Genomic DNA, 24,238 nt, shown 5'->3' with positions numbered 1-24,238 from the left:
CGTCCCCTTGTCAGTTTAAACCTAGAAATGTCGAACAAGTACAAAATTGGATCAGTGACATGCTTAATTCGACTGTAATGTTTTACTGCACAGACGCTGAAGATCAGCAAGTGTCCAACAGGTTATGTAGTTCCATAAGTTTCCAACAGTGTAGGCAGCTCTAGTGTCAGCGTCTGGCAGGATAAATACCATTGGCCCTCACTGGGAGCTCCATATGGGCAGGCTAGCACTTGCTCGTTGATGCTAATGCTCATTGACAGTCTCTGCTGTTATGAGACCGCAGTGGCAGATGGCTCTCTTGTGCAGTGCATGGAAAGGATCTAAACAACTTTAGGGAGAAAGTGCCCTAAAAAACGATCAGAGGTTGGTTTTAGAGGTTTTAACATCCAGACAGACTAGTGTTGTTGCATGGTTCAAAGACTAGGCTAAATCTATGCACATTTTTGTGAATGCATCCTCCCTTTTTGTCTTTTTTCTCTCTCTCCTAAGGTTGAGGATGTGTGTGCCAGGTCTTGGCAAAAACACAAAGTACAGTAACAGCCTTTTGTCACAGCATGTCCACTAATTTCAGCTAAGCACTAACAATGCATGTTTCGGTTATAGTAATGATTGTCCCTAGTCCAGCATAATAACAAAAGAGACAAATCATGAACAGAAGAAGGTACAGTAGCACAACAATACACAATACATTTCAACTAAATGAATAACTTGGATAATAAATATGTTTGACTGAATTCTCCAAGTATACTTCAAGCACTCAGCATGATTGAGTGCATGAAGTCATTTTAAAATGGTGTTTGCAACACATTTTACTTCTTTAATGTGACTTATTTCTAAAGGAATCAGAGAATGCTGTGGGCAGGACTTGTTTTCAAGAATGGATAGATTGTGAAAAGTGGTGTATTTGACAAGTAGTCAGTGGTGAGGGGTTGAAAAAGACAACAAACATCTTTTTCTTTGGAATAATGTGCACCAATTAATCGTTCACAATAAGTGAGTGCCACAAGATCAGTGTATAGCAAAGTCCATTTTGATTTTGCGTTGACTTTAAAGTAGTGGTCGACCGATATATCACTACTGTTTGGCAAAATTATTCGGATTTTGACAGGAATGGGACTTTATTTTAACAGTGCCCAGAAGTGCAGACATGAGCATTTTTTATTTATTCTTGATTTCAAACCATGTTGCGCTATATCCAGTTTGCTGCTATCATGTCATGTCACTGTGTATTGTTTGTAAAATTAGCCTTACCTGTTCTTTATTTGAGAAAATAAGATTCCCAGTGCGCACAAACTAACCAGATTACTCAGTGTATTGTTGGTTATAGCGTTTACCTTTTTATTAATGTTTTAACTATTTCTGTGTGAAATATACTATAATATGATCACAGAATCAATAGGTTTCTAAAGAATAAATCTGTTTATTTAATTATAACTTTATTAAAAACTTTTTTTAAATATCAATTAGGCTATTTCTTATTTAGCAAATATATGAGATGTTTAAATTTAATTGCAGCAATTGTTATGCATATTATTCATAATAAATAGTGCAGTATAATATATATCAGACACCCTGCTCTTCAAGATATCGGTATCAACATGGCTATCAAAAACTGAATATTATACTACTTTAAAGCCACCTATCTACAGCTAATCAATACTGTCAATTTACCACGAAGTGTGTTAATCAATACTGTCAACCATAATTTACCACGAAGTGTGTTAATCAATTCCAGCAACATGTCAGAGGAACTGTGCCATTTACATGTTCCAATCCCCATATGCATACACCCTCAGTTACAGTTCACTTCTAAAAAAGGAATGTCAATGAGAGGGAAAAGAGACCTGCATGGAATGACAGACCAAACTAGAATCTGCAGTAGTTACAAAAGCAAACTAAAATAAAAACAAGAGCACTGGATTTGTTAAATGACTTGATCATAAAAAGCAACCTAAAAGGTTAGAGTTGTGTGCTTTTTATAAGGCCATTTTGAGTTCACCAAAGTGCTTGGGTCAGTTTTATCATCAGAAACCGCACGCTTAATAAACGTCTTATGTTGATGCAAGATGCATGCAGTGATGCTATAATACATAGACATTGGGAAGTCAGCCAAGAGGTCAGAGGTTCAGCTAAATGCAACTGTTTAAAGCTCCTTATGCAAATGATAAATTCCTTCTTTACAGTCATTTGTTTGGCCAAGGCAACAGTAGTGTGATGCAGGTCAACCCAACCAATGTGAAAATTTAGTAGATATGCAGCAAAGCCAATTGACCTCACCTTCACGTGGCGTATTAAAGCAACAGTGTAAAAGAAAAAGAAAAAATGTAAGAACCCAAATTTACCAGAATACTGCTAATTTATAAAAAGTGTACGTTATTTGGTCCAAGATTAGCCATGGATAAATACATTGAAATTATACTTATAGAAATGCTAATAAGAAAAATAATACTTGAATGAACTGAATAAAAGAACTAGAATGAGGCTGTGCTTTAGTAAATGTTATCTCATTTACGTACATTTTAAAATATAAATAGTTCCTAAATTCCCAAATAACTCGAGCTGTCTCAAGAATTATAATATATATATATATATATATATATATATATATATATATATATATATATATATATATATATATGTATTTATATATGACATAGCCTAAGGTAATTCATATGTAAACATTATTTTTGAGTGATATTTTTAGAGACACAATTCGCCGGAAACAATTTTAAAGAATATATTGTAATTATGTTTAAAATGTTTGAAAGTACATTTTACATTTGTCTTCGATGGCTTTGATTCCAACAGGTCACAAACGATCTGTTGGAATCTCTGTTAAACGTAGGAAAGGCAAGCATTTAGAAATATTCTATAATAACAACTCAAACATGTAACGTTACTCACCATTAGCACACAAAGGAATGGTGTGCAGAAGCAGGACGCTGGACAGCACCATCGACTCCCAAACATAGACCGTAAAAAACAACGTGCGCCTGGAATCCATCATGACACAAACGGTCTTCAAAAACACTTAAACTGAACCAGCTGGATCTCGTATTCAAGATATAGTCATAAGGGAGATATCTGAGCAATAATCCAAGACATAAATCTCCTTAGAACGAATGCGTGACGAAGCGCACTACTTCATGCCAACTTCGGATGTTGTCTTCAGTTGTTATTCCTCTTTGGTTGAGATTCAGGCCACCTTATGCGTCGCTAGGGACCCGTCATCTCTTATCCAACTCCAAAAAGACGTTAAGACATGTAAATGTGTCTCATTGGTAATGAGAGCCAGTATTAGGCATTCACTAAGGAAACGGAGAGTTTCGGTAATATTTGCACAATACAACTAACGGTAATTCCAGCGGACGCCTCGCGCGCACACTTAACCGCGCGCAGCCCGCAGCGAGTTTTATCAGTCGAACTCAGTTTGTGTGTGAAGTCATCTGCGCATGCGTCTCATTACCAACACAGTGCCCTGATTACTGAACTAGGGAGCTGATTGAGACACACCCAATTGTGTTATGTCTGAAAGAATCACTGCAAAAGTCAATCAACTCAGGAGTAAATATCGATCATTTACTGTCCTCAAATGCAAAGAGATTCCCTTTGAAAATATTAATATGATGATACAGAGACCGTTTAATTATGAATAATTTCAGTTTTATGCTGCTTGGATTGAGATACAAAAAATGATGCAAGCGGGTACCACGAACAAAGCATCTGAAATTGGGTCACCCATAGACGCCAGTCCACACATAAGCAGGTTGTTTATATGTGCTGAAAGGAGGGACACTTAACAGTAGCTTCTGCATTATTAAAAAAATTAGCATCTGTAGAAAGTATTCTTGGTCGAATATGAAATGGATCAAAATTACTTTCTTACCAGTGTAATTTTAGTATTATTTATATAGAAATATGGTATTAAGATTTTTAACTTTTATTTCATTTTTCATTATTATTTATTTATATTTATGTAGATTTATTTTATTTCAGTTTTAGTACTTCAGATTTTCAATATCAAAAACAATTTGTAAAAATAAATAAATAAATGTACTCACTCTTATGTTGTTGCAAGCATGTAATTCTTTCTTCAGTGAAAGAGAAAAAATAAATGAATGGAAATAAAGCAGCTAATTTTTTTTCTCTGAAAATCTCCCCTTGCATCTCATTTATGAGCTCCACAGCTCCCATTCCCTTCACTCTCATATGTATAGAAATTTTTCTTTTAAAATTTTAAAGCAGCAAAAATACATCTGAAACAGATCAAGGAATGGTGCAGCTCAGTTTTCTTCATAGTTGACGAGAGTTCATTGCCGCAAAATTGTGAGATACTTTTATCACAAATATCAAATTAAATGTTTTAAATGTAGCAGAGAATAAGTCGCCAGAAAACCTTTTGAAGTAAACTCTTCAATAGATGAACTCACAAAAAATTCTAACTTCATATAAAAGATTTATTCAGCCACAAATCTTTTAGTGCTTGGTGGCAATACAAAAACAGATCTACAAACATTAAGTACAGACAGATATGACAATGAAAAGCCTCAAATCATATCCTTAAATGCCAGAATCAATGCTTAAAAAATATTAAATATACACAGAATAAGTGCTATTGTAGAGGTGAATGTTGGTAACTTGTACATGATGTGACCGTGTCCTTCATGTGATCTTGTGAGTTTGGGTTTCAAGGCGGTGAAGATCTAACTGTCCGTTAATGGACATTACATGGGTGCGGCCCCATCAGCCTGTGAGGACGGTGGAGTTTGGTCTGGGTTGGAGAGAAAATGAAACTTTTCGAACACAATGCCAGTGTTGATTAGAATTTGAGTTGTGGCATGTGTTACTCACACATGCCATTGGGAGCTCCAGGCTGGCGAGCACCCATCATCTGTCCAGCACCAGCACTGCCCACCGGACGTCCTGAGAGGGATGCAAAATTTTTTTGTTGGGAAAAAACATTTTATATGATTAAAGTTGATGAAGTTGCTCAAATTTACTTGAGCTAGATTTACAACCCTTTTAAATGTAATTGATCACTGTACACACCCAAATCAAGACTACATGAAATGTATAACACTACATTGTCAAATATTTAGCTCTGGTGAGGTTGTGTGTAAAGCAAATTTTTTATGAAAACGTGCAGTCTATTAAGACATAAAAGAGTAGTGTCTTATTGCATATGATAAAAGTGGTGCAGGAGTGAATAAGATTAATTGAAAAGATAAAAACTAAACTAAAAACACCTAGACACATAAACACGGTTTAAATATTTATTAACAGCTGTAAATAGCGTAATGCAGAGTAGAAAAATAATCTCTGCACTAGAAGAACAAACACTGCCACACTATATTGTAGTGAACCAGCAGTCTTCACCCGTTTTAGTCGATATGCAGCCGATATGACTAACGTATATTTCATGGAACTTTATAGTCAAGTCTTTAAAATTAGTTGTACCAACCACAAAAGAGACCACGTCCTACAACAGTACATGATTTTGTTGGCAGGATCATATACCAGCCATTCTCGACCTGACTTCCACTAATAAATATATATACACACACACACACTGAACAAAATTATAAACGCAACACTTTTGTTTTTGTCCCCATTTTTCATGAGATTTTAGTGAGCACTTCTCCTTTGCCAAGATAATCCATCCACCTCACAGGTGTGGCATATCAAGATGCTGATTAGACAGCATGATTATTGCACAGGTGTGCCTTAGGCTGGCCACAATAAAAGGCCACAAAATGTGCAGTTTTACTGTATTGGGGGGTCCGAAAACCAGTCAGTATCTGGTGTGACCACCATGGATGATAATGGTCATGGCACAACAATGGGCCTCAGGATCTTGTCACGGTATCTCTGTGCATTCAAAATGCCATCAATAAAATGCACCTGTGTTCGTTGTCCATAACATATGACTGCCCATACCATAACCCCACCGCCACCATGGGCCACTTGATCCACAATGTTGACATCAGCAAACCCCTCACCCACACAACGCCATACACGCTGTCTGCCATCTGCCCTCTGCCCTGTACAGTGAAAACCGGGATTCAACCGTGAAGAGAATACCTCTCCAAAGTGCTAGACGCCATCGAATGTGAGTTTGCCCAGTCAAGTTGGTTACGACGACGAACTGCAGTCAGGTCGAGACCCCGATGAGGACGATGAGCTTCCCTGAGACAGTTTCTGACAGTTTGTGCAGAAATTCTTTGGTTATGCAAACCGATTGTTGCAGCAGCTGTCCGGGTGGCTGGTCTCAGACGATCTTTGGAGGTGAAGATGCTGGATGTGGAGGTCCTGGGCTGGTGTGGTTACACGTGGTCTGCGGTTGTGAGACCAGTTGGTTGTACTGCCAAATTCTCTGAAACGCCTTTGGAGACTGCTTATGGTAGAGAAATGAACATTCAATTCACGAGACACAGCTCTGGTGGACATTCCTGCAGTCAGCATGCCGATTGCACACTCCCTCAAAATTTGTGACATCTGTGGCATTGTGCTGTGTGATAAAACTGCAAATTTTATTGTGGCCAGCCTAAGGCACACCTGTGCAATAATCATGCTGTCTAATCAGCATTTTGATATGCCACACCTGTGAGGTGGATGGATTATCTCGGCAAAGGAGAAGTGCTCACTATTTGTGAACAATATTTGAGAGAAATAGGCCTTTTGTGTACATAGAAGACGTCTTAGATCTTTGAGTTCAGCTCATGAAAAATTGGTGCAAAAACAAAAGTTTTGCGCATATATATATATATATATATTAGGGGTGGAGCCGAACCCGAATACGGTATTCGGAAAGCACAAATAATGTGTTTTTTACGAATACTTATTTCGAACAAATACTTTTAAAAATATTTGTATTCGGGAACAAGAAAAACTTTATATCAAAAAGCTGCGTTTCCTCATGAGACATGGCGACCGGCGGTGCTGCTGATGTGGTGGCTGAAATATTTTGGATTAGGCTAATGTCACGTTGTCATACGCGTTGTGTTCACATAGCGCGTTTTTTGCGCGTGCAGATTTCAAATGTAGGCGCGCGGCAAGCGCCCATAATAGAAGCGAGCGGCGCGCTGCATAGCAACGACAGACGCCACAGGAGGGCAAGCGCGCTTGTGGAAAGGAGAAAACGGTGCGCTCTTCATGATGACGAGGAAGTATCAGCAAAGAATTAATTGATTTCTAGCCCTTGCATTAGCTTTAGATATATTTATGGAGATGAGAAATGAAATAAAAAGCCGTCATTATGTCATTAATATCAGTCCGTCAGAAAAGCAGTTCTAGGCTTATTCTTGGCTGGATAACTCTTAGCAGGTTTAAAAAGCTCTTTTAAAATTAAATATGAATGCAGTTTTGGATTAAATAAAAGTACAGTCAAGTCAAATAAAACACGTTTTATCTCCTGTTTGGTAACACTACAATAAGATACCATTAATTAACGTTACTTAATGCGTTATCTAACATCAACACATTGAGTGAACAATATTTTTACAACATTAATTAATGTTTGTGAATGTTATTTAATACAAATACTTGATTGGTCATGTTTGTTTACTTCATTTATTGTGCATTAAATAATGTTAACATAAATAATGTTAACTTTTGATTTAAAAAATGTCATAAAAAAACCATCATTTTATCTAATGTTATCTAACAAATGGAATATTATTGTAAAGTGTTTTTAATACTACAGTTTCCATCTTTGTAACCGTGATATACACTTTAATATATGTAAATTTAATCTAAATTAAGCTTTGGTACCGAAATTGTTACCGAGAACTGTGGATTTTCACAGGTATTGGTACCGAATACTGAAATGTTGGTACCGTGACAACACTAGTAGCTCTGTTAGCTCGGTAATTTAGACAATAGGCTGTTGACAGAGTAACGTTAACGTAGGTAATGCTGTTATGTTATTTTCTATTCAATGACGTTCCTTGTTACATGTTCATTGCTGGATTTATGGAAAAACATCAACCAATATTGCATATCCATAATTATTATAATGGATATAATTAAAAAATACTTACACTATAACGTAAATTAGAAGTGTAACGCAAAAAAACTGGATTTTTACACCTATTTTGAATTTTACTCGAATACAAATACAAATACAAATACTTTCCCCCTCTCTACAAATACAAATACAGATACAAATACCGGCTGCTTTGCACACCCCTAATATAAATATATATATATATATATATATATATATTTTTTTTTTTTTTTTTTTTTTCGTGTTCTTGAAAGCTTATTGTTTGTATGCGTTTTTAAGCATTGCGGTTTAAAAACAGGTGATTTTAAACTGATGAAGCACAATTAGCAGCAAAATTCTCATTTCAGTATATTTGCACGCTCTCTGAGAGACGCGTGACATGAAAGCGCTGCTCAAAGAGCGCATGAGAACTGAACGGAGTGCTTTTTGATGCCTAATTGGGCTTACCTTGAAGATTAAATACACATGATCTAGACACCAATAAACAAACAAGTGACCATGTATTTGCAACTAAACAGTCATTTATGCCATAAGTTAACATTAACAGTTGAGAGATAAAACGCAATAATTTATTGGATATTTATGTAGTATTTCTAGTGCTTGAAGTTTTTCAGGTAGGTCTATTTCATTTATGTCTTTGTTCTATTGTAGTTTGTTTTATTTGGTCTTTCTTTTCACAGTTTACTTGTCTTCAGGAAGCTTAAGAGTTTTTTCAAATTTCAACAATCTAATTTGTTTTATATCATTACCTTATTTAAAGCAAAAATAACTATATCATGATGTATCTCATTATCGTGAAATAAAATGACTCATATCGTAATATAAGATTTTGGTCATATCGCCCACCCCTAGTAGCTACTTTGTGGAACAACTGATTAGTCCAAAGCAAATTCAATGCGCAAGTGCATGTGCATTCAAAGTACGTGCGGTTACAAAAAAAGGATGACACGTGTACTATTCTGGTGATGAAATTTGCTTCACGCAAATGATGAAAAGGGTATGCAGACCCTCGCATGCGTGTAAAAACCGAAGTACACTTTGGGCCTAAGGGTGTACCTTGGTGAAGAGGGTTGTATGCAGTACTGCTGTTCTGTGTGGCTCCCGCTTGCTGCTGAGGTTCCGCCGTCTGTCGTGCCTTCAGCTCGGCATATTTCACCTGCTCCAGGTGGAAGTTCTGCCTCTCTGACAACAACTGTTGTCTTTGCTGCTCCAGCTACAACATACAGAGATCACATTGAGTTTAAACATCCTGAAATGTCTACTTTAAAAATGCTGTTGGCAGTCAAGAAGATCTTTGGAAGGTTTGGAACAACATGAGGGTGATTTTCTCTTTTGGGTGAACTTCCCTTTAGGAGATTAATGAAAATTATGAATGCATTATTTAGCACAAATAACTTCCAAAAATAAATTAATAGCAATTAAGACGCAGGTCGTAAAACAGTGCATTAAGAGAGAAACTAGTGTCCTCTCAAACGTTTCTTGAAGACTTTCTTGAAGAGATGCCAGATCTTGTTTGAATGAGGCACACTGACTCACAGCCTCTTTTTCTCGATCCATAATGGTTTCTAGCTCTTCAAAGTGTCTCAGTTTGATCTCCAACTTTTTCATCTGAGTCTCAACCAGCAGAGCCACCAGAGATTTGATCTTCCTCTCTTCTACTGCAGCCAAGTGCTAGAGGGACAGAAGAGGAAGAAAAAGAGTGAGTTCAGATGAATCACTTTTTTGGTCTCCGTTAATGATCGTGGTTCTTTAGGGTTCACATGAAATGAGGTTTGACATTCACTTTTGCTTTGGTAGCTGCAGAGGCCAGTGCTGAAGCAGCAGCTGTTGCGATGTTGACCTCCACCAGCTCAAGCTCCACCCTCCTCTTCATCTCCTCCCCATCCCCTTGGGTGAGGCACATGTCAAAACTCTCCTCTGGAAAGACATACAAAGAGTATGAAATATAAAGAATCCAGAAATCATACACAATCACACTTCCTACAGTAGGGACTACTTTTTTTTCACTAGTTGTTTAGAAAGTAATAAACTTTGTAAGAAGAAACAAGCAAAGATGACACGGGTAAAAGGGAACAAAAGCATGCATATACACTACTGTTCAAAAGTTTGGGGTTAATTAGATTTGTTTATTTTTTAGGAAATTAATATGTTTATTTAGCAAGTTAGACAGTAAATGCATTAACATTGTTAAAAAAAGATTTCTACTTTAAATAAATGCATTTTTTAAAACTTTTTTTTAATCAAGGTATCCTAGAAAATATATTAAATATTAAAACATTGTTTTCAACATTAATAAGAAGAAGAAGAAGAAGAAGAAAATATTAAAATAGAAAAAAGTTTTAAATTGTAATAATATTTCACAAAAACTTTAAAAAACATTAAAAAAATCTTATTGACCCCACAAAGCACTTCTAACATGCTTTGTGAATATTAAGAGCTACAGGTTTACTTTGTTTTTACTCTGTTTGTAATTCCAAATATAGCTGGCATCTAGACTGTTATACAAATTTATCGGGGAATGTTAGGGAGAAATGTTAGATAACACATAAATACAGAAAATTTGCATACTATGCATACTGAATTCTGTTTAGCATCAGTTATGCTCTGACCTGCTGTGCTCTCCTCTCCTCTCTCTCCTTCACTCTCTTCTTTCTCCTCGTTCTTCACACGCGCTCCCTCTCCCAAGATGCTGTCACCCTCAAGCTACAACAGAAAATACATGCACAGTGACAATCATATTTTCCTTTTTAAGATTTGTAAAGCAAGACTATAAAACAGCAGAATGGATGATTATTTGTATCTGAAGAAGCTTCTCATACCTTTTCATGCTGATCATATTCAGTGTTCATTGTTTCTATACCACTCCCATCTAAACAAAAGAAAAAGAGAACCATATTTTAGTCATATTCCTAATGTTAATCATAATCTTTATTATATAATATTTGGTGTATAGAGGTCATATAAGGTGATTGTTAAAATGACATTAAACATTCTGAAAATTCTTTCATTTACTGCCCTCCCCTGGATTGTTTCAAGTACGACCATTCCAGGGACTCTAAAATGGCTCTTGTTTTAACATACACAATCTTTTAAAAGTTTGGAGTCAGTACGATTTTTTTCATGTTTTTGAATATTCTAATATATTTCAAAAAGTAATTTAGCCAAATTTCCAGTACCCATTACTCCAGTCTTCAGTGCCACATGTCATTCTAATATGCCGATTTGGTGCTCAAGAAACATTTCTTATTTTTATCAATGTTGAACACTCATTATTTTTGTGGAAAATCGAATTTTTCAGGATTTTTGGATGAATAGGAAGTTCAAAAGAAGAGTGTTTACTTGAAACATCTTATGTAACATTATAAAATGCCTTTACTATCACTTTAATGCATTCTTGATAAATGAAAATATTAATTTCTTTAAAAATCTTATAGATCCAAACTTCTGGAAGTTAATGTACATCTCAGGTAATTTGATACTTACAGCTGGTTTTAACATGCATTTCAAATGTGAATTCGGGGGAAGAGTTTTGATGTTGTGACTACATACATCACTTTAAAAACGCATAAACAAGTGAGATAAATACCAGTCTTTTCTGAATTGTCATCAAGTCCTGCAATCCCGCCTGTTTGGAGCATAAAGGCCGGATCTAAATTATGCCCAACTCTCTGTGCTTTGTGAAAGCTGGCAGTGAATAACTCTGGCGGGGCCTCTTCTCTTGCTCTCGAGAACTCCTCTGAAAGACAGTTAAAACATTACATACGTATTTTATCTCACCACACATATCTTCAAATCAGTACACACACTAACAAACAAACAAACTCTTACCTAAAGCTGCCTTGGCAGCTGCGGAGGCCACTCGAGGGTCCACCACAGATGCAAGAAAAGCAACAGTGCTCATTACAGGGTTCCCTGACTGGCTAAAGGGAACAGGCTGATAGGCCAGAGGACCCATTGAGGCTTCAGAGTTCTCTAGGTACGGGTCCTCAATGGGCAACCGCAAGAAGTGAAGAATACAGTCATCCTGTGTGCGGCTGCCCACGTGCTCCGACACCTTATTCCAGTCATCTTTATACATCTCCAAAGCCTGAGAAGAGAGACATAGCATTCAAAAATGACAAATAATGAAAACCTATTTCAGGCCATGGGCCTCTCAATGGTCAGAGAGCAGATACTCCCATTATACTCGGTTTAAAACAGAGTCCGAAATGACATACTCTCGAGTAGGATCTTACTTTGCAAGCACTAAAAAATAATGAATATACTACATTCACCATGTTGCCCTTATCATGTGACCTATCAGCATCAGTTGCGTCGCTTCACTAGCTGCGTTTCCATTAAAGATTTGCGCAAAACTTTTGCGATATTTTCTAAATGTCGATAAACTATTGCGAAATGGTGTTTCCATTTCGTTTATGCGACTAAAACGTAATTTTTTCCTCCCGCGATAAGTCATTCCAAAAATCATGGCAACTGATGTTGGTAGGTTTACGCATATCCCAGCCACCATACAAGCCATTATTTTTAATCGAAGGAGACGTAGACGTGTTATCCAAGCATTATTGGCAAGGAAAGCCCCTTATACTTGGGAGCAGCACATATGAGGTGTTTCTCCCTCCTATCTGCTTCAAGGTCTTGATAAATTGTGGCATTTCTTTGTTGTTTAGTATCCAGTATTCCCATAATACTTCTGTCTTTTATGAGTTTAATGAAGAACTCTGTCTCGTCTTCTGTCCAAACATACTGCGTCATCTTTAAAGAATGATCAACTTTTACATACGTCAGGTAACCTGTAAATGCAAAAAAAAAACTGTTTCCATTGCAGTTATACAAAATATTTTTCAAATTGCCTGAAAAACCACCTCATGCGATCGTAAAAACGTTTTTTACGCTATATGGGAATTTTTTGCGAAATTGAGGCATTTCCATTGGCCGTATTTTCAATTTGCGCAATTTAAAGGGAATGGAAACATAGCTAATGTCATTTGAAAATCCTCTCCCGTAGCCTCATGGGATAGTAGAAGTGTCCATTGTATGTGCACTTTAGAATCTCGCCGGTAGTAGTAGGTCATCCGAATACTTTTTGTTGCCTACTCTTTTATAAGAACTGTAAATTCGGACATACTACTTGTGTCACATACTGTTTTTTGCATACAATATAGTAGGGAAGTATGTGATTTTGGACGCAACTTGGGTGTTGCATTTTAAACCTGACATATCATAACATATGTATTAGTACCCATATTAAGTTATTTAGCTAAGCAATAATATGATAATCATTATTATATATTATGACAATTATTAAAATGATAATAATACATTTTTATTATTAAATAATTACTATTAAATATACAGATCCATATAGATTACATTTTAATTTTACTTGATACATTTTAATGTGGAAGGGATAATAGAAATGTAAATGGATTATAGATTCTTAAAAAAAAAAAAGTTATCAAGGTTGTGTTAGTGTCATTTGCAATTGCTTGACATAAAAAAAAATTGGCAACCCCCTGCAGTACTGCAGTTAAAGACTCCTAAATACAAATCTTTAAGTGTTAAAAAAAATCTTGTTGACTGTTTGAATGGCTTACCTCCAAAAGCAAGAGTGTTTCCTGTTCTGTCCATTCTCTCCCTGCATTTGCACCTTTACTCTAAAAGATGAAAGAAAAAGAAAAAAAAATAAGACAGAAAAGCAAGCATGCAGTATTGAGATGCTAAAGCTGAATGCAATCAATGGATTCTAGAAAGTTCCGGTAAAGCACTGTTAAATTGAAACCATGAACGTTGCAAACACATTGTTTTTGTTTTTACCTTCGGATGTTTCTTAGTATAAATGTCAATCCGTAGACCAAAATTCTGCAGGTCAGATGGTTTTTCTCTCAATTTCTCTGGGAAATGCAACATATGCTGAGAGGCTGAAACCTTTTAACACACAACAAATAAAAAATATATCAAATTTATTAAACATTTTGTAGAATGACCATTAAACTGTATAATTGTCCTAGGCAACTGATTGCTTTCAACTGAAATACATATTTCATGTCACTTTGTTAGATACAGTAAGTAGACAAGTAATAATTGGAAAAATGTACAGTCAAAACACTTTTGGGATTTATTTTGTGACAAGGACTGGCTGAATGTAAGAGGTGATCATTTAATCGAAGAGGTGATGATTTAGAGCGCTCTCACACAGTCAGTTTAGTCTGAAACGGGGCACGGTTTGCATGAAAAATTGGTAATGTGAAAGCTGACAGCAGACCCGGGAGCCCAAAGGAGGTGGTCTGAATTTGGTTGCAATTGAACTGTGGCACGATTTACAGTGCCTTGCGAAAGTATTCGGCCCCCTTGAACTTTTCGACCTTTTGCCACATTTCAGGCTTCAAACAAAGATATAAAACTGTAATTTTTTGTGAAGAATCAACAAGTGGGACACAATCATGAAGTGGAACGAAATTTATTGGATATTTCAAACTTTTTTAACAAATAAAAAACGGAAAAATTGGGCGTGCAAAATTATTTAGCCCCCTTAAGTTAATACTTTGTAGCGCCACCTTTTGCTGCGATTACAGCTGTAAGTCGCTTGGGGTATGTCTCTATCAGTTTTGCACATCGAGAGACTGAAATTTTTGCCCATTCCTCCTTGCAAAACAGTTCGAGCTCATTGAGGTTGGATGGAGAGCGTTTGTGAACAGCAGTTTCAGTTCTTTCCACAGATTCTCGATTGGATTCAGATCTGGACTTTGACTTGGCCATTCTAACACCTGGATACGTTTATTTGTGAACCATTCCATTGTAGATTTTGCTTTATGTTTTGGATCATTGTCTTGTTGGAAGACAAATCTCCGCCCCAGTCTCAGGTCTTTTGCAGACTCCATCAGGTTTTCTTCCAGAATGGTCCTGTATTTGGCTCCATCCATCTTCCCATCAATTTTAACCATCTTCTCTGTCCCTGCTGAAGAAAAGCAGGCCCAAACCATGATGCTGCCACCACCATGTTTGACAGTGGGGATGGTGTGTTCAGGGTGATGAGCTGTGTTGCTTTTACGCCAAACATAACGTTTTGCATTGTTGCCAAAAAGTTCGATTTTGGTTTCATCTGACCAGAGCACCTTCTTCCACACTATGTGTGTCTCCCAGGTGGCTTGTGGCAAACTTTAAATGACACTTTTTATGGATATCTTTAAGAAATGGCTTTCTTCTTGCCACTCTTCCATAAAGGCCAGATTTGTGCAGTATACGACTGATTGTTGTCCTATGGACAGAGTCTACCACCTCAGCTGTAGATCTCTGCAGTTCATCCAGAGTGATCATTGGCCTCTTGGCTGCATCTCTGATCAGTCTTCTCCTTGTATGAGCTGAAAGTTTAGAGGGACGGCCGGGTCTTGGTAGATTTGCAGTGGTCTGATACTCCTTCCATTTCAATATTATTGCTTGCACAGTGCTCCTTGGGATGTTTAAAGCTTGGGAAATCTTTTTGTATCCAAATCCGGCTTTAAACTTCTCCACAACAGTATCTCGGACCTGCCTGGTGTGTTCCTTGTTCTTCATGATGCTCTCTGTGCTTTAAACGGACCTCTGAGACTATCACAGAGCAGGTGCATTTATACGGAGACTTGATTACACACAGGTGGATTCTATTTATCATCATTAGTCATTTAGGTCAACATTGGATCATTCAGAGATCCTCACTGAACTTCTGGAGAGAGTTTGCTGCACTGAAAGTAAAGGGGCTAAATAATTTTGAACGCCCAATTTTTCAGTTTTTTATTTGTTAAAAAAGTTTGAAATATCCAATAAATTTTGTTCCACTTCATGATTGTGTCCCACTTGTTGTTGATTCTTCACAAAAAAATACAGTTTTATATCTTTATGTTTGAAGCCTGAAATGTGGCAAAATGTCGAAAAGTTCAAGGGGGCCGAATACTTTCGCAAGGCACTGTACATGAATGTGAAAGCAATTCAGACTTGGGGGTGCACTTGTTTAGGAAGTAAAGTAACCTGTGCATGTGTTTTAGCAGATGGATGACATCACTAATTCAATGATGATGATGATGATGATGATTCACCTTGGATATAAGCGAGCAGTGTCATCGTGTAGAGTGAGTGCTATCTATCATGCGCCGTGCACGTTTGTGATGACATAAGATGAAGGCAAATGCACCAGGGTTCGATAGAATCAAATCAGTGTGAAACCAGACCAACGCTTCGGGGGCCAACAGGAACAATCGTACTCAGACTCGGACTCGTACTGCGGCAAACGTGCCCAGTGTGAAAACCCCCTTTAAGCACAAATGTCATGTTTGTCAATACCTGTAAGGGTCTGTGTTGTAGTGGGACGAGTCCGGACGGTGAATCTGTAAGAACGTTAAAGTGTGGCGTTGGGGGTGGGCCCATGGGGAGGGGTCGACTTTCTGCATCTACCTGATAATTTATCAGCCCCCACTGCTCCAAAAACGAATGAACCCTAAAATGCACATCAGCAAGTTTATAAATTAATTGCAAATTATTTATGCACAGCTGTCAAAGATACAAATGAATACACACCTTATAAGTGCACACACATCTCCTGTCAGGTTTCGTCTGCAGGAGGCCGAGGTCAGATACTCCTGAGGGTTCAGCCGGTACGTGTCAATCATGAAGTTGCGGTATGCAAGATATCTACGAACAAAATATGAACATGTTTATTTTAAGTTCAGTATGGTGAATCTGATGCAGATAGTATGCGCATATATGCATATTCACACTGACTTACATTTCTGGTGTTTTGGACTTATTTTTCACATTGAAGAACTCGGGCAGAGCTCGTCTCTCTATATGATGAATACTAACACACACAAACACAAAAAATCATCTATTACTCCATGTAAAACTGTATAGGAATGGTAAATGCCCGAGTATGGGCAGAGCACTAGGCCTCAGCTCTGATATCCATGTAAAACTGAGAATTTGAGTTGGTGTAATCTGGACATGTTCAGTTAAACCCTCACCAGTTGTAGTCGAACCATGAGGTATAGGTGGGCACAATGATGTGATGCGTTTGCTCTGTGGCACTCTCCTCCCCCTCCATCCCACGGCCGAACTCCCTCTGCTCTTCCTCATCCTACACACACAATAGGTCAGAACTCACATATTTGAAGACTGTAGATAATCTAGTCTGACTGTAACTGGATGCTGGATGTAGATTTTGTGTTAAAATGGACAGAAAGCAACCATAACAAACTGACTTACTCTGATACCAGAGAGCAGGTCCTCTTCTTGGTCATCTGAGAGGAACACATAGATATTCTAGGTTACTACTGAAATCACATATGAATACAAACAGATTCACTGAACAGTGAATTCCACAAACAAACTTACCTAAATCAGCCATAATACCTCCTTTAACCGGAGTGTTCTCACTGTCTTTTTTCAGGTTTACTGTAGCCAATGAGAAATAAATGTGTTACACTCCCGACATCAACATGAGCACTAAGCACAGAGAAGAAAAAAGAACCTTACCATTTTTAGGCAGAACGACCTCCTCCATGTTGGGGACTGGCGTGGGATCCTCCATGTCTTTAGTGAGATCCTCCTCTGGCTCCGCCTCTTCTGGTTGGCCACGCCTCTTATACACCCCTGAGCTACTGGGTTACACCAACATAAATAAGTTACTAGTGAAAAAAGCTACAGTGATTTGGCCACTAATGCTCCCTGACTTCCCGCATAGGTGACCAAAAAATGTGACATAGCAGTGACTACAAAGTAAGAGATGTTCTTTAACCTTTTCTTTCCTCCCTTCTTCTTAGACTCAGAGGATGGTGGAGAGGGGGAGCGCCGCCGCTTCTTCACAGGTTTCTGTTCCTTGTGAAAGAGAAAACAAATAAAAGAGTCTAAAGGACAAAACAACAAACCAGCTGCAACTACACACTAAAATAAATTTTACAAAATATCTAACAGAGTTTAAAAAATTAGCATGAAATTAAACAAATTAACATACCTCTGTGCTTTGGTAGATACGCCTGCGGAAACTCATACTAATCCCATTCTCGTCAACCTCATAGTCTTCCTCGTTCATCCACTCATTATATATGTCAGTGTCAAGAATCCATCTGGCATGAACCTGAGCAAAGGGTGTTCGAGAAAATATTCAAACTTTCCTACAATTACAAATAAAAGCACATCTTAATTTTATCTCATATTTTAATTAGAGATCCACCAATGTATCAGCTGCCGATTTTTATCGATTTTTTTTTTTTTTTATCAATTTAAAACCTTTAGCATGTCAGCTATTATAGCAAAAAAAAAGCTGAATATAAACCCATAGTTTATTAATTAAGTGCATGAAGGCACAGAGTTGTGTTGTCTTTCTGTTTTTTAAAAATATATATAAGATTATATAATAATAAGTCAAATATGAGTAAATTATGTTAAGAAATATTTGATAGCAGAAATATCCTCTGAATTTTGTCATGGTTTTTTTTGCATTTTCTTTTTTCTTAATGTGTGCCTCTCTTATATTGTTGGCCTGTTGAATATTAAATTAATTCAATCCATGTTCAATGAAAATGATTTGATGATGCAGCAATAAACTAGCTAGTATACCTTAAAGGTGCTGTATGTATTTTGTTTTTGTCTGGACTAAAGCATAAAAATACCATTATGTTCACATACTTGTTTCTTCAAAAAACACTGCTAAAGCCAGTTATTCTACTTCAAAATCTACATTCCGTGTCAGAATGTCTACTTTTTTTTTGGTCTGTGTGATCTCACCCACTACCAATTTACCCAATAGTATTTCGATACGCCAGTCGGAGGAAAACAGCATACTGCAGACATTGAAGCTGTCAATAATACATACTGTACCTTTAATTCATGTGTTTTTGAACTTTGCACTAATGAACTAAATGAAAACAGTAATCTATTTGAATGACAAAAGTAATGACATAATACTTCTTCAAATAATTGAGCAAGTGACAAATTGATATCGGAATTGGCCAATAGTTGTTTGTTAAAATCGGTATTGGCAAAACATTTTTTTAAATTCTATCAGTGGATCCCTAATTTTAATCATTTTTGGAACCCAACAACAGACAAGACATGCAAAGATTAGTGTGGGGGGATCATGGGAACTCAAGGTATTAATACTTTAATCAATTATATTCCTTTATTATAATAATAATTTATGAATCATTTTTTTTACCTTCAAGCACCTGTCTGGGTTGGGAGGTTCCTCCACTTCTCCATCTATTTCATTTGCTGATTTAAGGGAGTCATAACTAATAAAATATGAAACATATCATCATTGGGTAACAAAGCAAATTGTAGCATTTTCTGATCTCCACATTTAGATTATTTGTGCAAATGTGTGATGTATTCTCTACCTGTCAGGACACATGCCCCAATGTACCATCACATGCCGATCCAATCGCATCACTGGTCGAAGCCACTCTTCTGGAAAAGGCCCAACAGTGAATGTTATTCATGGTGTATCTGTAAAACTGTTAATATCTACCTAAGATGCTGCACATTTAACCAATAAATATACATCCATCCTTCCTGCACAGACAGAAAAATGAAATTATGTCAGGACCATTATCATCAAAGATTATTGACAAGTAGTATACAGTTTGGATTGGCAGTAATGTTCTTTTCTGGATTATGGTTTTTCATATATTCCCTTTCATTCAGTGTGTAATATATCGGTTTGTGAATGTAAACGTTCTGCAAAGTTGTAAAGTCGAAAGTACACGATAAATAAAAGTTATTGCCTCTCAGAAGAAAGAGTCGATTCTGAACCGCCTATACAAGTCGTCTGTTATTTGAACCACACTGTGTTACCGTTAAACGTCACTAGATAAGACATTTGCATAATGCCTGTCTATGTTGTACGTCGTCTGGCCGCGAACAACTTGACCCCCCATCAAACACATCACTGCTTCTCAAATCTCGGAGTTCAACGTGGGATTCGCAGAACGCTTGCTCTTGAAAGATGGGTCAGTACCCAGTTTATTGCTCCTCAGAATCACAACCTGCAAGTATGATTAATTATTGATGTATATATTTTCTACCGGTTGTTCAAAATACGTAGTTTTGTGTTTTATATTGTGTACGTTTCCGGCTAACCGGTCTTACTGAAATACTTCTAAGCAGCTGTGGGCCACTGTTACCTAAAACTGTGTCTATTAATGCAGACTGTCTGTAGTTCTTACTACTTTGAGTAAAGATAAAGGATGGAGCAAGATTTGTTTTGCAAACTTTAATGTTACATCAGTCATTCATGTTAGTGCTCGGCTTCCACCATGTCCACTGCAATAAATTAGAAATATACACATCAGTTTGTTGATGCTGATGGTGAGGAATTACAGTTGCAACATCTCATTATGTACCTCAAACTGAGTAGTGTATCACTGAGAAACGTCCTGCTCAAGTTGTCCTTGCGATGCAGGTTCGGACTGAATAACTAGTTCTTCCAATGTTTCATCATCGGACCCGCGCTAGGATTGATATTGTAAAATCAACGTCATCGTTACTGTCTATACAGTGTGTACAATCGCTGAGGACTGAGGAAGCCTCCAGAGCTGAAGTTCAGTTATGGTAATGGGTGATTGTTTCCGACAGGCGCTGTAAGCGTTAGACCAATCACAACAGACTGGACCATCTGACCAATCAGAACAGAGCAGGCTTGCAGAAAGGAGGGATTTAGAGAGACTGATTCATCCGACGAGTCGTTTGAGAACCATTGAAAAATGTGGTGATGTGCAATGTATATTGTGAGAAAATTAAAGTGTTTTTTGACCTTTGATGCATGTAAACCTGTTGAAGAAGACCTCCAAAACAAAATGAAGAACCTTTAAAATAGCATAATAGGGGCACTTTAATGTTCTTAATGACAATAATTTCATGTAACGACATAAATCAAGATAAATTACAGTCTGACTCGAAGAGGAATATCAGAAAGCCAAGTCCCGACTGTGGATGAGAGGAGCAGCAGATGAAAGGTAATTAGCTCCTGAGCAAGACGATAAAGCTGATAATACGGAATGGACCTATATAGGGATGCTGTGATAGGTGTCGTATTCCTTGTATAGGTAGACGTGGATCAGCTGAGAGTCAGTTGATGTGAGCTTGACTGACGTGACCTGCCAGAACTAAAGCTATGCTCAAAATAAATATACACACCTTCATCTGCTGTGGAGGATGATGGGTATACCTGGTGGGTGGCTTGTGACCTCTCCTCTGTCACTGTGCCCTGAAAAGGCAAGACAAATTGTGTATACAGTAATCAACAATGTGCATATTAGGAATATGCTCAATAAAGCAACTAGTTGAGTATGTGGCATAGATGTTACACATTATTAATCATTTTTTGTGTGTTAAAAATACTTGACTACAAAATTACTCTAAATACCAATCTGTGTTAATGATTATATTTCTCAATTTCTTTGTTTTTCCACTGACCTTGTGTCGCACAACAATGTCTTTGAGTTTAAGAGCTTGCTTCTGTTCAAGATCAGGGGACAGGTACACCACAGGTCTGCTCAATAAGTTATTCTAGCAAAAACAAAACACAGAGGTCAAATACTGTACCACACTTAGATTTGCTCATGATCTTCGTCTTTGCAAAAAATCTAAGCTCAAATACCTGTATGAGAGTTTTCTCCACACAGACGAACATCTCTACATTGCGTTCCACTCTGGATGGATTCTGAAGATCAAAGCGTCTCCTTTGATAAAAAATAAATAAAAAAAATAAAAAAAGATTACACAAGATGAGATAAATTTGACAATCTTTATCGGACACTAAATTTTATTAAATAATGAATCACAGTTTACATTTACAGTTAGCAGTGGGAGGTATGATGACCAAAATCTTACGTCATGGAACAGTATAAGTAAAAAAATGATTATATCATCATTCTAATATATTTTAAATCATACATACACTACCACTCAAAAGTTTGGGGTAAGTACGACTTTTTTTTTATTTTAAGAAATGAATACTTTTATTCAGCAAGGATTAACTAAATTGATCAAAAGTGACAGTAAAGACATTTACATTAATTAAATAAATGCTGTTCTTTTGAACTTTTTAATCATCAAAGAATCCTGAAAAAAATGCATCACAATTTGCACAAACCTATTAAGCAGCACAACTGTTTTCAACATTGATTACAAAAACAAATGTTTCTTGAGCACCAAATAAGCATATTAGAATGATTTCTGAAGGATCGTGTGACACCAACAACCGCGAAGGCTGCTGAAAAATAAGCTTTGCCCGTCACAGGATTAAATTTGATTTTAAAATAGAAAACAGTTATTTTAAAATGTAATATTTCACAATATTACTGTTTTGTTTTTAAGCAAGTAAATGTGTTGGTGAGCACAAGAGACTTCTTTAAAATACCTTAAAAACTCTTACTGACCACAATCTTTTGAATGGTAAAGTATATATAGACTTGATGGACATAAACCTAAAGTTTTCACATTAAATACAAATAAATGGTACATTAGAATCTCTACATACACATTGTACACACTTCCACCATTATACCATCCAGCACCATTCTGCATTAATACTAACCAGCCCTGTTCTGTCTTAAACTTGTAAACCGATCCCAGAATATGACAGAGAGCACTGCCAGACCTCAGATCCTGAAAACACTTTGCCTGAGGACAAAGAAACAATGCTGAAACAATTTCACACGGATCACTGATAATTCTGCAAATCTAGGTGTCATGCTTTGACTGATCTGGGTGTGATCCTTGACTCAGTCAATCAAGTTACAGATGAAAAAACACATACATAAATGTACAGGAATAAAGGTGCTTATGTATGGGTTTGCTAGAGAAAGAAGTGAAAAAGCAGCAACTCACTGGGAGTTTTGTAAAGCTTGGGTTATTCGCTCGCCGGCCAAATGTGTCTTCCTGAAATTGCAGCAGTTGGATGACCAGACCAGACAGAGACTTGCTGGAGGGAGCATCAGTCTGCACATACTTGAGAGGAAAAAAAAGAAAAGAAAAAAATACTGTAAAGTTGTCTTACTTTTAAAACTGCACAGCAAATGCAAAGAGGCCTATAACCTTAAGAGTGTTGCTTTCTCTACAATGGTCTTTGCTACTCACTGTTCTGGTTTATACATTTAAACAGTTTAAAACATCAGAAGCATCATGGTGCGTGTTACCTACAGTGGATATTGGGCAGGGATGGCATGGCACTGAGAGGGGGTGTGTCAGTCAAGTCAGGTAAACAAACACCTTTTGACCACAAACCTGTTCACACAAACTTCAAGCTGCTAGCATGTTGCTAACATCAACATTTACTTACATCGCGTCATACTGAAACTACAAATCAGTTTGTTTAGATTTTTTATACTGTATCAAAGGGTGGAGTTATGGAGCTGGATATAACCATAACTTTATTGCTAACATGCACAGAGGATGATGGTTGTGACTTCTGTCCTGTCAATCACGTATCCTGTCGAGTTAGCTTTTCATTTCTGTACTAGACAAACAGACAAAATACCGCCACATAAAATATTATTTTAAGAGTCAGTTAAAGACGTTAATTAGAAACAGAAAGCGACAAAAAGAGCAAGACAACCATAGCTGTCTGTAAAAAACAAAAAAACAAAAAAACAATTAACGTTAAATCAAAGAAAGCTTCGATATGGGGTCCTCCGGCTATCTAGCTCGCTAACCTTTTTATAATGCTTTCCAATCCAACTGCGAACTGTTTCCATCTGGGAGATTATTTCCGGGCTCTCCCAGAATTTACAGCACGGTCCACCGTCCATTCTTCTGCTCAATGAAGAGCTGCAACTGGCTTGACTTGTCGTAGGTCCCGCAGCAGCCATTGTTACATGCTAATTAGCCTCCGCTACCCAGAATCACTGAAGACTCCACAGCGCCTCTAGCGGTTAAACCAAAAAAGGCGCCAACGACGCCTACTGCATACTACGCAGTACATACTGCATAATGGCCAGTAAGACCAGTCCTCAAAGTAGAATTAATTAATAATATGGCCATGGCCATTTTTGGACCGTTTTTAATTTTTTTCCTCATTTTTAAGAGTGTCAAAATATCCTTGACCATTCCTTTTTCAAAACAGCCTCACGCGTGAGATTGCGTCCTCTTCTTTTGAAGACAAGTTTAATAGATTAAACCTTGTACATTTTTAAATATAGAATTATTTTAAATACTGCACGCAATAAAGATCAGCCCATAGCGTGTGACAAACAAAGAGAGTGCAGG

The 24,238-nt window shown here is 37.1% G+C and overlaps 2 protein-coding genes across 7 annotated transcripts in view; both read right to left on the bottom strand.

Annotated features, from left to right (window-relative positions):
* The window catches only part of cspg5b (chondroitin sulfate proteoglycan 5b), a 69,609-nt gene extending 66,171 nt beyond the window's left edge, over positions 1 to 3,438 (bottom strand). For all 3 annotated transcript variants that reach the window (XM_081377474.1, XM_081377472.1, XM_081377473.1), the window contains exon 1: positions 2,905 to 3,438. In XM_081377474.1, the coding sequence (XP_081233600.1) occupies positions 2,905 to 3,007 (103 nt within the window). In that variant the 5' untranslated portion in view covers positions 3,008 to 3,438. The remainder of the gene's footprint in view (positions 1 to 2,904) is intronic.
* A 1,000-nt stretch (positions 3,439 to 4,438) lies between these two features.
* smarcc1b (SWI/SNF related BAF chromatin remodeling complex subunit C1b) lies at positions 4,439 to 24,235 on the bottom strand. Of its 4 annotated transcripts, none has more exons than XM_081377467.1 (28): positions 23,686 to 24,235; positions 22,862 to 22,981; positions 22,569 to 22,654; positions 21,630 to 21,711; positions 21,446 to 21,538; positions 21,167 to 21,236; positions 19,369 to 19,438; positions 19,188 to 19,263; positions 17,985 to 18,107; positions 17,769 to 17,848; positions 17,507 to 17,628; positions 17,366 to 17,425; positions 17,237 to 17,271; positions 16,996 to 17,108; positions 16,761 to 16,832; positions 16,553 to 16,666; positions 16,319 to 16,472; positions 13,820 to 13,930; positions 13,600 to 13,659; positions 11,834 to 12,092; positions 11,592 to 11,741; positions 10,825 to 10,874; positions 10,615 to 10,708; positions 9,789 to 9,922; positions 9,542 to 9,676; positions 9,062 to 9,218; positions 4,852 to 4,923; positions 4,439 to 4,771 (listed from the first exon to the last, which is right to left on the bottom strand). In XM_081377467.1, the coding sequence occupies exons 1-28, from the start codon at positions 23,839 to 23,841 to the stop codon at positions 4,725 to 4,727; spliced, it is 2,895 nt and encodes a 964-aa protein (XP_081233593.1). In that variant the 5' UTR covers positions 23,842 to 24,235; the 3' UTR covers positions 4,439 to 4,724. The 4 variants fall into 4 exon arrangements, with proteins under 4 accessions (XP_081233593.1, XP_081233592.1, XP_081233594.1 ...); XM_081377466.1 differs by having other exon boundaries at positions 17,507 to 17,631; positions 23,686 to 24,093; XM_081377468.1 differs by having other exon boundaries at positions 17,507 to 17,631; positions 17,769 to 17,842; positions 23,686 to 23,970.
* Positions 24,236 to 24,238: the final 3 nt, after the last annotated feature.

This window comes from Scardinius erythrophthalmus, assembly GCF_964197995.2.
Source record: "Scardinius erythrophthalmus genome assembly, chromosome: 10".
NCBI lineage: Eukaryota > Metazoa > Chordata > Actinopteri > Cypriniformes > Leuciscidae > Scardinius > Scardinius erythrophthalmus.
Note: the sequence above shows the minus strand (reverse complement) of the source record. Positions and strands in the feature narration are given on the sequence as shown.

Bases quoted from the DNA above. Each gene is read 5' to 3' on its own strand.
- smarcc1b (XM_081377466.1), bottom strand. From the start codon at position 23,841: ATGGCTGCTGCGGGACCTACGACAAGTCAAGCCAGTTGCAGCTCTTCA. The intron at 11,742-11,833 runs GTAAGAGTTTGT...ACTGTCTTTCAG, and splicing joins AGCTGCCAAGGCAGCTTTAG to AGGAGTTCTCGAGAGCAAGA. The intron at 10,875-11,591 runs GTATTTATCTCA...TCTTTTGTTTAG, and splicing joins TGACAATTCAGAAAAGACTG to ATGGGAGTGGTATAGAAACA.